At 56.3% G+C, this 14030-nt stretch overlaps 1 protein-coding gene across 1 annotated transcript in view; it reads left to right on the top strand.

Moving 5' to 3' along the window:
* ST6GALNAC2 (ST6 N-acetylgalactosaminide alpha-2,6-sialyltransferase 2) overlaps nt 1-12360 on the top strand; it is a 12593-nt gene extending 233 nt beyond the window's left edge. Inside the window, exons 2-6 of the mRNA XM_077756249.1 lie at nt 4093-4153; nt 7581-7755; nt 8925-9093; nt 10569-10683; nt 11783-12360. Coding sequence (XP_077612375.1) covers nt 4093-4153; nt 7581-7755; nt 8925-9093; nt 10569-10683; nt 11783-11950 — 688 coding nt within the window. The 3' untranslated portion in view covers nt 11951-12360. The remainder of the gene's footprint in view (nt 1-4092; nt 4154-7580; nt 7756-8924; nt 9094-10568; nt 10684-11782) is intronic.
* The last annotated feature ends 1670 nt before the right edge of the window (nt 12361-14030 follow it).

Genomic DNA, 14030 nt, shown 5'->3' with positions numbered 1-14030 from the left:
GTGGGGCCCTACCCGGGGCCCCGGTCTGGAGCCAGGGAGGGGCTGCGGCGCGGTCCGACCGGAAGGGCGCAGGGGCCGCGCGGGGCGCCCAGCCTGGGCCCCCCAGTAACGCCCGCCGCGTTGGCCTCCTTGGGGCCGGGGGGCCCTTTGTCCCCAGAGGCTCCACCCGGGCGTCCAACCTGCGCTGCCCGGTGCCCACAACCTTTGGCCGGGTCCGAGAAAGACCTCGCACCTGGAGCACCGGCCTCTGGCTCCCCAAAGTCTTGTGGGTTCGTCCCCTCCGGCCCTGGTTGGAAACTCTTCCTATTGTCCAGATTTGGGGTCCGATAAAAACAGCCCCGTGTTTGTCGGGAACTCTCCCTCGCTATTGGTCCACTTCTCCGACTCTGCTTTTGGGGAAGGGACCCAAGTCCCGGTTCCGACGTCGCCGGGACCCGCAGCTCCACTGTGGCGGGTGGCCTCTCCTCCCCGCGCCCCGCTCCCTCTGTCCCCCGCGCGCCGTTGGCTCTGTTCCTTCTTTTGAGAAGCACCGTCTGGGCGCGACCCCGCGACGCGGCGGACTCCCCCGGGGGCACGGGCGGATTCGGGGCCGCACCCGAGGTCCTCTCCTTGAGCCCTTCTGGCTCCACTGCCGCCCGCCCGCCCAGCGCACCTTCCGTGCGCTTGAGCCCCCGAGGTAACCCTGCGAGCCCGCGTTGTAGGCGGTCGTGCCCGTTACTGAAGAAGCCCCCGAAGGATTCGGTTTTACGTCTGGGAGGAGGATCGAGCTGTGCCACAGGCTGGGTTAGGAAGGCCGCCAGGGTCCCCGCAGCCTCACCGACCGGCCTGGGCGCCCAGGCTTTCCCCTCCTGCGCCCTCCTCCCTAAACCTCGCTGCAGGCACAATGAGATGCCAGCAAAGTCTCTATCTTCTCGGGAAACAAGGTCAAAAGGCATCTAAAGTTGCAAAACAATAGAAAACACGTGCAACTCGTTAGGAGCCCAGGCCCTTTAGAACAAAGGGCGCTCTAGCGGCCGGTACCTGGAGTTACTTCAGCTCCTTGCAGCCCTAAGTTGCGTAAGGCGAAGCACGGAAGAGAATCCTTTGTGAAATTTACATAAAAGACGTTTTGAAACACATTTAAACATCCTTTGAAAGTATCTAATAAACTTTAAATATGAGGTTGCTGAACAGACATCCATTATGCCTCCACAAAGTCTTTAAAGGTCTTTTCATCTTTTAGAAAGATGTAAACCCGCACGTTCCCCGTATGTTTGCGGGAGGGCCTCCCTGTAGGAGGTGGATATTTCGTGCCCAGCGAGGCTGGGTGAGGCTGGGTGGGAAGCCAGATGGTATTGGGAGGCGGGGGCAGGCCCCAGCGTGGGTGGGAAAGCAGATGGCCTGGCCAGAGAGTGGGGGGCAGGTGCCGGGGACCCCGACTTCTGAGCCTGAGGCCCGGCTGGCATTGCAGGTTAGAGAGTGGAATCCAGCCCAGGAATTTACCCATGGCAGTANGGGGGGGGTGGGAGGGAGACAGACAGAATCCCAAGCAGGCTCTGCGCTGTCAGTGCAGAGCCCGATGCGGGGCTCAATCCCACAAACCCCAAGACCATGACCTGAGCGACATCGAGAGTTGGTTACTTAACCAAGTGAGCCACCCAAACGCCCCCATATTATTTCGTAAAAGAAAGGACCTGTGAGGACCAAGAAATTCCTAAGAATATGATCTAAACGGAATAGGTTGAGTTCTATGAAAAACGCACGACAGTGGTAACTCTTTATCTACAGTTTGGTTTTCCCTGGACTCAGTTACCCCCAGTCAAGCCAAGTCTGGAAGCGGATAATCCTCCCTCTGACATAGAGTCAGAGGTCAGTAGTAACCTAATGATAAGTCACAATGGTTCACCTGACTCCGTCTCATCACCCAGGCTATTTTATCATCTCACCTCATCACCAGAGTAGTGAGTGCAGTAAGATGGACGTTTAGAGAGATCCCATTCATAGAACTGCTATTACGTTACACCGTTATAATTGTTCTATTTTATTATGTTTTTTAAAACTTTGAACATTTATTTATTTTTGAAAGAGAGAGAGACAGATTGCGAGCAGGGGAGAGGCACAGAGAGAGAGGGAGACACAGAATCTGAAGCAGGCTCCCGGCTCTGAGCTGTCAGCACAGAGCCGGACGCGGGGCTTGAACTCAAAAATCACGAGATCATGACCTGAGCCGAAGTCAGCTGCTTAACTGACTGAGCCCCCCGGGTGCCCCGTTCTACTTTATTATTAATTATTGTTGTGACTCTCTTCCTATGCCTGATGTATAAATTAAACTTTATCATATGTATATGGACTTAGAGGGAAACACACAGTATGTACAGAATCCAGATGCACACAGTTGTACGGAGGTCGGTACTGTCCCTGGTTTCAGGCATCTGCTGGGGGTCTTGGAACGTATCCCCAGGATAGGGAAGGACCACTGTACAAGGTCCTATTTCTCATCAGGCCGGGAGAATACCCAGGAAGGGCAGATGTGGGCCGGCCCCCTTCCTCACTCCTTCCTGGCTCTCCAAACAGGTATCTAGAAGCCCTTGGATTCCTAAGAAGGAGGGAGAAGTCACCAAGCCCTGGGGGGATGGGGGGGTGCCCTGGAGATGGGCAGGGCTCCCTGAGGCTGGGGTGTTCAGGACAGCAAAACAAAAGGGGTGAGGGCTCTCCAGCCTCACCCCTGCAACCCTATCCCTGGGGTCCCCAAGCCTGCCCTGGCCAGCAGCTCCTCACCTGTCCCCGCTTACACTGGAGCCTCCTGGCGGAGCTCGGGGCTCCTCGCCGGCGGCAGGCAGGGGGTCTGAAGAAGCCTCACGCATCCCGTGATCTAGGGAAGTTGCTAGATCACAGGATACTAGCTAGTTACTAGGAGGCGTAGACCAGTCAGATCTGAACTGTGGGGGTGGGGCCTTGGGCTCCCTGGGGCTCTCTCTGCCCCTGAGGCCGAGTGCCGTGGTCCCCGTCCTATCCTGGAGCTGAGGAGAGGGATGACAGGTTTGGGGTGTGTGCGGGCGCAGGTGGCCATCAGAGCGGGGAGAGGGAGGGATCATTCCAGCTCTTTCTGGCCCGCCCCCTCCTGGGCCCCATGGAAACCTGAAGTGAGGCGGGTCACAAGCGCCTCAGCTGGCTCACACCTCAGAAGCAAGTATCAAAAGGCCTTTGTTTTCTTGCAAACTGCCGACCCAGATCCTCCCCACCTGCTTCTCCGTGGTTTGGAGAGGAGGCGGGAGGCAGGGAGAAGCCCCGACACCCTTGGGAATAGGCAGGGGCCCCTGTTCCTTCCGTTCGCTCCCTTCCCTGATGCAGGGGTGCAGGGGTTGCCTGGGAGGGGGGAGTAGCCATGGAGGGGTAACACCAGCTCCTTCCCTCCGTCCCCAAGGGACACTGTCACAGCTTGTCACAACAGGGCCCTTTTCCAGCTTCCTTTAGGTCACAAGAGCTAATACTTAGAGGACACTTTGTGAGTGAGAGGATACAGGTTCTCTGTTTGAATCCTTCCGACAACAGGTCGTGCGATACGGTTATTAGTCGTTATCGCTATGATTATGTGATACGATTATGTGATAGTCATATCACTATGATTACATCCGCGGCACAGATGCAGAGAGTTCGGAGAAATGAGGCAACTTCCTAGATCACAGGGTACAAACCTAGGGGGTGAGGCTTCAGACCCCAGGCCTGCAATCAGCAGGAGCCCGGAGCCCACCCCAAGGCAAAGGGGTACCTGACATCTGGGACCTGACGCCTGCCTCTGGGGCCTTGGCAGGAGGTCCCTCTGATGGCGCCAGGGGGCTTGGCAAGCTTTCCTGTGTTAGGTTTTCATGCTTTACCCGCCATCTCACTGTCCTGTAAAACCCGTTTCTGCCGTTTGCCATGGGATTTCTTGATTTCTGGCGTTTATAGAGCTGAGCAAAACATTATAAGGGAATGATATTTTTGTTTCCAAAGAGAGAGAGACGGGGCAAAAATCAGAGCACAGGAGGATCAAAGGAATGACACCTTTGACCTTGACCTTGTCAGCCCCCGGAGCTGAGTCCAATGCCTGCTTTACTTCCTCTTCTCCCCCAGGAACGCCACATCGTCCCGAGTGTTCTTTGGACGCAAGGCATCAAACGCTGAGACGGGAAAGGTAAGATGGTCCACTCTTCTGCCAATTTCAAGCATCTTCGAATTCATAGGGAGGAGGCGAAAAAGAAAAGCAAACCAGAACATTCTTGTAAGGCTGCTGGGCCAGAGCACTCGGGAACCCCTAAACCATGAAGCTTTGAGCTGAACAGCCAGCCAGAGCTGCCCCCGAGGGTTCCCTGTACCCCAGGAGCAGAGAAGGGATACAGCCAGGTGACAAATCTTGGGGAGATCCGGTGATTTATCTTGAAAAGGCCTGTGAACTTGACATTCTACTCAGAATGCCTTTTTTTTTAAGATTTCTTTTTTTTTTTTTTTAATGTTTAGTTTTTGAGGGAAAGAGACAGAGCTCCAATAGGGAAGGGGCAGAGAGAGAGGGAGACACAGAATCCAAAGCAGGCTCCAGACTCTGAGCCGTCAACACAGAGCCCGATGCGGGGCTCAAACTCATGAACCGTGAGATCATGACCTGAGCCGAAGTCGGACGCTCAACTGACTGAGCCACTCAGGCACCTTTTAAGATTTTATTTTTAAGTAATCTCTGCATCCCAGGTGGGGCTCAAACTCATAACCCCAAGATCAAGAGCCTCAGGCTGAGCCAGCAGGGCGCCCCTCAGAATGTCTTTTTACTATAAAAGTCACATTTAAACTGCCTGCCATGGAATAAACTAGCAAACCCTGGGAAGGTGCCGCCGGCTTGCCCAGGGTGGGGGTTAAGAACCTTCGAGGCCCGGCTCCGTGAGGAATGGTCAGCATTAACTGTGGGCTGAAGCACCGTCTGAAACGCATCACCCACTTAATTCTGTCACTTAAGCTGCTCGGCAGCTGTGTCCTATGGCTTTTACGGGTGAACAAAACATGGCCCAGAGAGGTGGAGTACCGTGCTCGGGGTCCCTCCGGGAGAAGAGGTGGTACTGGAATGGGAGCCTCTGCTTTGACCCCGGGCGTGGCCTCTGAGTCACTGAGGAGCCCAGACAGCCCCACCCCCTCCAGGCGCTGTGGCTGAGCAGGACCATGACCGTGTTGTTCTGAATCGATTCGGGTTTAAGAGTTGTCTTCAATACCCTAGAGGCCCAACTCGGACTTGTTAGGACTTGTTAGCCGAGGCCTCAGGGGAGAAGATTTCACTGCATGTAAAACATAGGGAACAGCTGAGCTGTTCAGGGACGGAGCAAGGAGCCCTGGGCAGGTGAGGGGGTCTCCATCTTGAGGACAGAGGCAGGGTAGACACTTGGTCTGCGGGCTGAAGAGAAACCTCTAGCATCTTATGGGTGCTTATGGGTCATCTTTATGTCTCTGAACGTTCTTCCCACCTTGAGCTGCTTGATGTTAACAGACATATCCCCGCCTGGTTTTAAAAAAGGATTCGAGATGACTTTGGGGTATGCATAACTAGGCAAACATATAAATAGAATAAAATGAAGAAATGGCTGGAGGGAAAAATAAAGGTAGGAGAATAAGACAACGTCATGTAGATAAGTGCATGAAAAATGTGCCACAAGGTGCAAGGGACGGGCCACGTATCTGGCCCTGAGCTTCCTAGCAGCCACAGTGAAAAAGGAAATAGCAAGCCAACTGTCCTAACGAAGCACAGCCCTTCCCGATATAAAAACTGAAGTTTTCTCCTGGCATCTCGTAAAGAAGGCCCTGGAAAACATCCCAAAGAGAAGCTGAAGAGTAGTGAAATTTATACCGTCAGTTTGGCTACAATGCTTGCTTTGAAAACCTGAATTTGTTCCAAGAAGATTGGTTATCTTAGGAAACGATTGGAGCGTAACACAAATTCTGTGTTTGCTTCTGAGTGATCTGTCCTTGAGAACGCTGAGGTTAAATGCAGAAAACCACACCCCTCCAAAGGGAGCCACATAGGAATCGACAAAATACACACCCACGCGCCCTTCAGACACGCACCTCGCTGAGTGTGCTGTAACCCTCTTCCCACTACTTCACAGTAACTGACAGGCTAACGCGAGCAAACGTCGAGGCTTTCCCAAGGTCAAGTGCCACATGTTTAGTGGAACGTAGTAGATCTTAACCGCTGGGCGTATGAAACTGTGCTTCTGTCTTTGTTAGGCTCCCTTTGTTTTCTGCATAACCAGCAAAGCTTGCGTGCTGCACCACTAATCCCGTTTTCCAAAAGCCCTGTGGTTTGACTGTAGTTTTGCCCGGTGTGGTCGTTTCTTGGCGTCCATGGGGCACATTATAGCAGAAATGATCACACAGCTCTTTCCTGCACTCCATCATCAAACCAGCCCTTTGGTGGGAAGGGCAGCCCCACCCAGGTCAAGGCTGTGGGGGATTCTGACACTGGGGTCCCAGGCAGATGGGGTTGGAGCCTGTTCAGTACCTCACCCTCCCTCGAGGAAACACTGTATCGTTTCCTAGGGCTTCTGAAACAAATTAGCACAAACTGGAGGTGGAGGCAGGTGGCTGGGGGGGGCGGGGCGCCTAAAACAAGAACAATGGATTCTCTCACAGTTCTGGATCCCAGATGTCCAAAATCAAGGGGTCAGCAGAGCCACCTTCCTGAAAGTTCTAGGGAAGAATCCTTCCTTGCCTCTTCCGGTTTCTGTGGCTTGTGGCCACATCATTCCAGTCTCTGCGTCTGTCTTCACACGGCTTTGTAGGGACACCAGTCATTGGATCTGGGCCCCCCCTAAACCCGTATGACCTCATCATCCTGATGAACTACATCTGCAAAGACNCCCAGGTGGGGCTCAAACTCATAACCCCAAGATCAAGAGCCTCAGGCTGAGCCAGCAGGGCGCCCCTCAGAATGTCTTTTTACTAAAAAAGTCACATTTAAACTGTCTGCCATGGAATAAACAAGCAAACCCTGGGAAGGTGCCGCCGGCTTGCCGGGGTGGGGGTTAAGAACCTTCGAGGCCCGGCTCCGTGAGAAATGGTCAGCATTAACTGTGGGCTGAAGCCCCGTCTGAAACGCGNGGGCAGACAGAGTTTGGGCGGGGGGGGGGGGGGACACTGTTCAACCCAGTACAGGTACCGCTTGGAAGGAAATGGTGGGAATTTTCCCGGCAGCAGCCCACTGCACACACATCTTATGGCACTGCCAGAGCTGGGGTTTGGACCCAGGCCGGAGCTCCTCCACTAAAGGACAGGCGAGTCTTAACCCATTTTTGTGCAGAAACGCCCCAGAGTTTCCCTAAGTGTGGAGTAAAGGAGTCCGTCAGGCCGTGGAGATGCGGCGTCCAGAAGAGAAAGGGCTGGGCAGGATAAATCCAGAAAGCTCCGACCCTCAGCGCGCTGCTGTGCCGCAGATCAGCTCAGCTGGGGGGTCTGGGGTGAGCTGGGTCTGGAGGGGAAGGACAGCTCTTCTCTCCCCAGCTCCCCGTGGGGTCTGCAGGCTCCTCCTGGGAAGGCTCCCACCCCCGGCTGATGGAGCTCAGCGCCCTTCCCTCCTGCCCCGACAGAGCCCGCACTGCCGGCACTCGCTCTACCTGGCCATCCAGAAGCACCCCCGCTTCCGGGCCCTGTTCAATCTCTCCACTCCAGTGCTGCTCTCGGGGGGCCTCTTCACCCAGCAGCTCTGGGACAGCCTGAGCCGGCACAAAGCCCCCTATGGCTGGCGGGGGCTCTCCTTCCAAGGTANGTGGCTTTTCCCCCGGCCCTCTGGCCCCGGCGAATCCCTTCTCCTGTGCAGACCCTGCCCTCACAGCACCCCCACACGCCCCACCCCGTGGCCCTTTCTTCCCAGGAAGGTCTCAGGGCTCACCCCCCAGCGGTGTGACTCCTGCCGGGCCTCCCAACCTCGTAAGCACCACGGGGTCAGGGAAAGGGGCCTGGCTGCACCCGCTGGCCAGCTGTCACCTTCTGGCGCCGAGGTCCAAAGATGGCCCAGCACAGGCGCTATGGGGCCTCGGANCTGTGAGGGAGACAGGTTCAAAGGGACTGAGCCACCTGCCTGGGGGGGGGGGGGGGGGGCAGAACCTGAGGCCGCCCACTGCCTCCAGCTCCTTCAGCCACACCCATTTGTGGGAACACTGCCCCTCCCTCAAGAGCAGTCCCAGGAGAAGATTGAGTTTCTAGAAGCTTCCTCCTTGGAGCAGGAAATTCAAGAGTGTCCTAGCCACAGCAGGACCTCGCTTAGCTCATGATAAAATGAAACGGAGCAGCTTTATTTGTGATGTGGCCACCGTAGGAATGAGCGATCACTGTGCTGATGAATTATCCCAGACTCAGTCGCTTTAAACAGGAAAGGTCTATTATCTCACAGCTCAGTGGGTCAGGAATCCGGAAACAGCCTAGCAGGGTGGCTTTGGCTCAGGATCTCACAGGTTTGCCGGGATCAGCCAGGGTCGGGGCTCAGTGGGTTAAGCATCTGACTTCGGCTCAGGTCATGATCTCACGGTTTGTGGGTTCAAGCCCTGCGTCGGGCTCTGCTCTGACACCACAGAGCCTGCTTGGGATTCTCTCTCTCTCAAAATAAATAAACTTAAAAAAAAACCCAAAAAAACTTGAGGCCAGAGTTAAGATGGCCCCTCTCAGGCTCCTAGAGTGTCCTCGGGTTGTGGCAGCTAACTTCACCCAGAGCGATCGGTCCCAGGGAGCGAGGAAGCTGCAGTGTCTTTTATGGCCTAGTCTCCAAGGTCACATGCCATCATCTCTTCCGCTTCTTTCCATTCATTAGTCGCTCAAGGCAACCTCGAGTTAGCTTCAGCTCCTGAAAAGTACCGAAGGATTGGGGGCCAGGGGCTAAAACCACATGGGACCTGAGAGCAGGGATTACAGGCAGAGAAGGGAAATTCTCCCGTCAGGGTGGGTGGAGGGCAGGGGTGGGGGGTGCCGAGGGAGACTGGCTCAGTGTCTGTCGCCCCAGCAGGACCTACGCTATATCTTCATCCCCTCTGACATCCGCGACTACGTGATGCTGAGATCGGCCATTCTGGGTGTGCCTGTCCCTGAGGGCCCTGACAAAGGGGACAGGTGAGCAGGGTGCGGGCGCAGGGTGCGGTAGTGCTGGGGCCCCCCCTGCTTGCTCCCCGGGCCCACTGTCAGGCAGGGAGAGTGGGGGAGGGCAGCAGGGAAATCCCCAAGAAGCCGACAGGGTGTTGGGCATTAGGCTCTTGCTTTCGTCCCCACGGAAAGGCCCAGCGACCCTGCCGGTCCCCAGCAGCCCCCTGAAGGGCCGCTTTTCTGAATGGAGCCGGCAGGCCTGGCCGGTCAGCTCCCCGCTGCTGTCCCCATCGCCCACGCGGCGCCCGGCCCGCGGCTTTGACTGGACCCTCCCTCTCCTGACCCTGCTGTCCTGCTGAGCACCTTGTGTCTCAGACTGAGTGGGGGCGGGAGGGGGCCCCGCCTGGTGTCCATGCCTCTTGTCCTGGTGGGCACCCCCGGGCACCGAGCCCGTGCCCTGGGAGAGCAGGGGACACGGGCCCAGTGTCGTGCAAAGAGAGAACAAGGAGCGCTCTGCCTTTCCTCCCCCACCTGCCTGGGCAGCCGCCTGTGTCCCCGCTCTTTTGAACCACGTCCCGGCCTCAGCTGAACCTTCTCGCTGTGGTGCTGGGACAATCCCTTGTCCCCGAGTCAAGTCCTTCCAAACCCGCNTGTAAGGCCCCCCGAGGCCCCGGGGCCGCTCACGCCGGCCGGCCACCGCCCCACCCCCTGCCTGGGTGCCACCCAACAATCGCCCGTGATGCGGCACCTGGTCATGAGAGTGGGTTTTGTGACACGGGCAGGACCGGGCTCTTGGGGGGCCCGGCTCAGGNGACGGCGCCCTGCCAGCCCCCCTGCACGCCAGCCCCCCATTGCTGCAGGCCCTGGACGGCCACTTGCTGTGATGTACAGGGAGAGCCAACCTGTATGAGGCCCAAACACGCAGCCCGAGGGGCCCGTGGGGATCAGCCTGGGGGCGGCAGCCTGGTCTCCTTCCCCCNGCCCGGGGGTCTCAGGCGCCATCTCACCAGTGACTCTGGTCCCAGCACCTGGGTGTCGTGTCCCTCGCGTCCCACATAAGGGATTCCCGCTTAGCTGAGGTCTGGAGATAGAGCCTGGGGACAGGGCTCAGGCTGAATAGACAGGCCGCCTGGTGCNGGGGGGTGGGGGTGGTGAGGAACCAGCTCAGAGAGGCTGCGTGGTTGGCCTGGCACAGCTCAGAGACCTCAGTCGTTGGTCACGAGCCTCCCCAAGCTGGGATGCTAAGGCTGAGGTCAGGCTCACTTCTNGGAGCTCAGGCTCCCAGAGTGGGAGGGCGGCAAGGCCTATCCTGTGGTTTTCTGCACGGGCCTGTGCCTTTCTCACCCCACTCCGTGACCCAGACTTTCGCATGTTGGGTTCACCTGGGTTTTTCCTTAGTGGGGAATGGACTGCACTAGCACAGCCGGGAAGTCCTCACCGGGAAGCGAAAGGGCAGGGCCATCGAGTGAGTGAGACCTGATCCTCTCTCTCGAGTTTTGATGGCCTCTCTTTGCCTCCAGGTTTTTGAAGTCAAAGTTGATTAACACAAATTTTGGAAACCTATATATGCCGAGTACTGGGGCCCTCATGCTGCTGACGGCTTTGCACACCTGTGACCAGGTAAGGGGCCCTCTCTTTCAGGAGCCCACAGCCGCAGAGGACAGGCGTGGGTGGGACCTAATGTGACCCGTGACCCCCCCTGCACGAGGCCGGTCACCCCCACCCCCGACCTGGAACTCCGCCAAGGAAGAGATTTCCCAGCTGCAGGAGCGAGCTGGTCTCCGAAAGGGGCAGGAGGAAGTGGGGTGAATGTTCGAGGGTCCTTTCCAGGACAGCTCGGGGGCCGGCCTTGCCTTCCTCCGGCGGCCCCCTTGCCCCAGCCCTTCTGTCCTTCACCCTCTCTTCCCCCGCAGCCCTTCCCCATGGCACTCAAGGCTCACGTTATCAAGCTGTTCTTACAGAACCAAAATCTTCACAGAAGTGGACAGGGATGCATCCTTTTATGAGTACATTCTAGAACTGAGCTGGACAGCAGGTGTAGCCTTCCACGCACAACCTTTGGAATCAGCGCAGGAGATGTCCCCAGTGTACTGTTGCCCACAGGAGCCACGTGGACACAGCCGTGGAACAGTGTTCAGTTGCCCACGCTTAAGCCAGCAGGGGGCGGGGGCCCCTCTCCACGATGCTGCTCCCCACCTTTTCCCCGTTGTGAAGCAGCAGTCTCTTGACCATGTTCCCATTAGAACGACAGGAGTAGTCATGAGCTTTTGCCTCCGTCTTGGGCTTAAAAACGGAGACAACGGCTTTGACCAGTTGACATCACAGACCGGAGTTTAAACCCAGCCCGGCCACTCAGTAGCTTGTGACTGAGGACATGTTTGTTTCCCTGTTTGTTTTTTAAGTTTACTGAGAAGGAGGGGAGGGGCAGAGAGAGGGAGAGAGAGAATCCCAACCACCAGGCTCGGTGCTGTCAGTGCGGAGCCTGACACAGGGCTCGATCTCACGGTGAGATCACGACCTGAGCAGAAATCAAGAGTCGGACCCTTAACTGACTGAGCCACGCAGGCACCTTGAGCTTGAACTACTGTTTGTCTGTCTTCCGCATGGCATCTGGGGGTGGGGGGTGGGGGAGAGACTGTGCTTTTCCGAAGCCCCATCCCTTCCAGATCTGTCTGCACCTAGCTCAGGAAACACTAACTCAGTGACCATCCTTGCCTAGGTTAGTGCCTATGGATTCATCACAAGCAACTACTGGAAATTTTCTGACCACTACTTTGAGCGAATAAAGAAGCCACTGATATTCTACGTCAACCACGACCTGTCCCTGGAAGCCACCTTGTGGAAAAGCCTGCACAAGGCTGGCATCCTTCGACTGTACCAACGCTGACCCTCAAGGACCCGCGGAGCTGTGGCCCTCACCCCCCACGCGGCCGGAGCTGCCCTGACTGTTCAGTCTCTGAGAAGGGCTCCCACTCTTTCTCCTCCAGAGGACATGAAGAGTGGACTGGTGGCCGTCACTGGGGCGTGTCCATTGCGGGTCACCCTCATTTTGGTCTTGGTTCCTCCAAGTCTCCCTTCAGGGTCTGAGACAGACATCCTGACCCTGGAGAAGGGAGGGCCGCTCTGCTGGGCATCTCACGGCGGAAGGGAACACCAGAGGAGACTGGGAGCCTCCCCAGCAAAGGGCCAGCATACTTTAGAGTGAAGGATCTTCGAAGCCAGCAGCTGGCACCGGGCCACCGGAGGGGAGCGGCCGCGGCATCCCCACCGACCAGCAGTAGCCTGGGCGCGCACGCGACCCCTCCCACCAGCACGTCCAGCTCACAGACTCCAAAGCAATTAGACTCTCAGACATACCTAAACCACCTGAGGACACCCCCACTTCCTTCTGCCCCGGGATGTGACGGAATGGGAGCGCACACGAGGCAGAATGTAATCTGAAGCCGGTTAATTGCATAAATGATGGATGACCATTTTTGTCTTTTGTGTGTGCTGGGGGGCGTAAAAGGGGGACCTGGGGCAGGACAACCCAGGAACCGTGAGCGAGTCCTGGTATTGACCGGGGTCAACAGCACAGAAGGCTGCTTGCCGGAGGGACGTCCCACTGGAGACCGGCCACTGCCTTGCCCCCCGGAAATCATCAGCAGATGGCCCCTCAGCTTCACATCAGGGCTTTAATAAATTTGGACTCAGTTGATTGGCAGTTTCATTTTAGGCCACTTACGTGGGCTTCTATGGAAGATAAAGTCTCAACTCGACCCATTATCACCATAGAGCCCCTCAGCCCTGGATTTACTGGCCCGACGACTAGTAACCTGGTGTCTGATCTGCTGTATCGGGCAAGGCGNGCTGTATGGGGGGGGGGGGGGGGGGGGGGGGGGGCGGTGCCCACAGGGCTGGCTGGCAAGTGCCTTACCAACATGGCACGGATCACCACTGGCCAGTCCACCAGCACCCAGGAGCTGGCCTCCGGCTTGGTGGTTTTGGGAGATCCTATCAGCATGTTTAGCGAGAAGGATGAACTGTCACCAGAATCAAAATCCTACTTTAGGGGTGCCCAGGTGGCTCAGTTGGTTAAGCGTCTGACTTCAGCTCAGGTCATGATCTCAGTCCAGGAGTTCAAGCCCCACAATGGATCCTGTTTCAGATTCTGTTTCCCTCCCTCTCTCTGCCCCTCCCCCACTCAGTCTCTCAAAATAAAATAAAGACATAAAAAAAATCCTACTTTAGAAATANTTCCCTCCCTCTCTCTGCCCCTCCCCCACTCACTGTCTCTCAAAATAAAATAAAGACATAAAAAAAATCCCACTTTAGAAATTCAGATGGGATTAAGAGGCTTGGGCTTTCCTGAGCGAAGCAGCTACTTGAACCTACTTGAACCCACTGCTTCCTGCTGCAGAACAGTTTAGATTGGGAGGGAGGGGTGAGCGGTTCAGAACAAGAGGCCAAGTCCTCTACTTCAGCTTGAGAACAAACTGTCCCTTGGTCTTAAGGACAGTAGGGTCCCAAGTGTTTCTCTCTGGATTGGATGGTCCAGACAGAACACCATCAAACGTGGGCTCTGTGGNTGCCCCTCCCCCACTCACTGTCTCTCAAAATAAAATAAAGACATAAAAAAAATCCCACTTTAGAAATTCAGATGGGATTAAGAGGCTTGGGCTTTCCTGAGCGAAGCAGCTACTTGAACCTACTTGAACCCACTGCTTCCTGCTGCAGAACAGTTTAGATTGGGAGGGAGGGGTGAGCGGTTCAGAACAAGAGGCCAAGTCCTCTCTACTTCAGCTCAAGAACAAACTGTCCCTTGGTCTTAAGGACAGTAGGGTCCCAAGTGTTTCTCTCTGGATTGGATGGTCCAGACAGAACACCATCAAACGTGGGCTCTGTGGTACGGAGTCCGTCCATCCTAGGGTCTGATTCAGTGACCTTCACTAGTATAGAAACAGGACAGGCTCTGGCAGCCGGGCCAG

The sequence above is a fragment of the Crocuta crocuta genome, unplaced genomic scaffold, assembly GCF_008692635.1.
Source record: "Crocuta crocuta isolate KB4526 unplaced genomic scaffold, BGI_CrCroc_1.0 scaffold50, whole genome shotgun sequence".
Lineage (NCBI taxonomy): Eukaryota > Metazoa > Chordata > Mammalia > Carnivora > Hyaenidae > Crocuta > Crocuta crocuta.
Note: the sequence above shows the minus strand (reverse complement) of the source record. Positions and strands in the feature narration are given on the sequence as shown.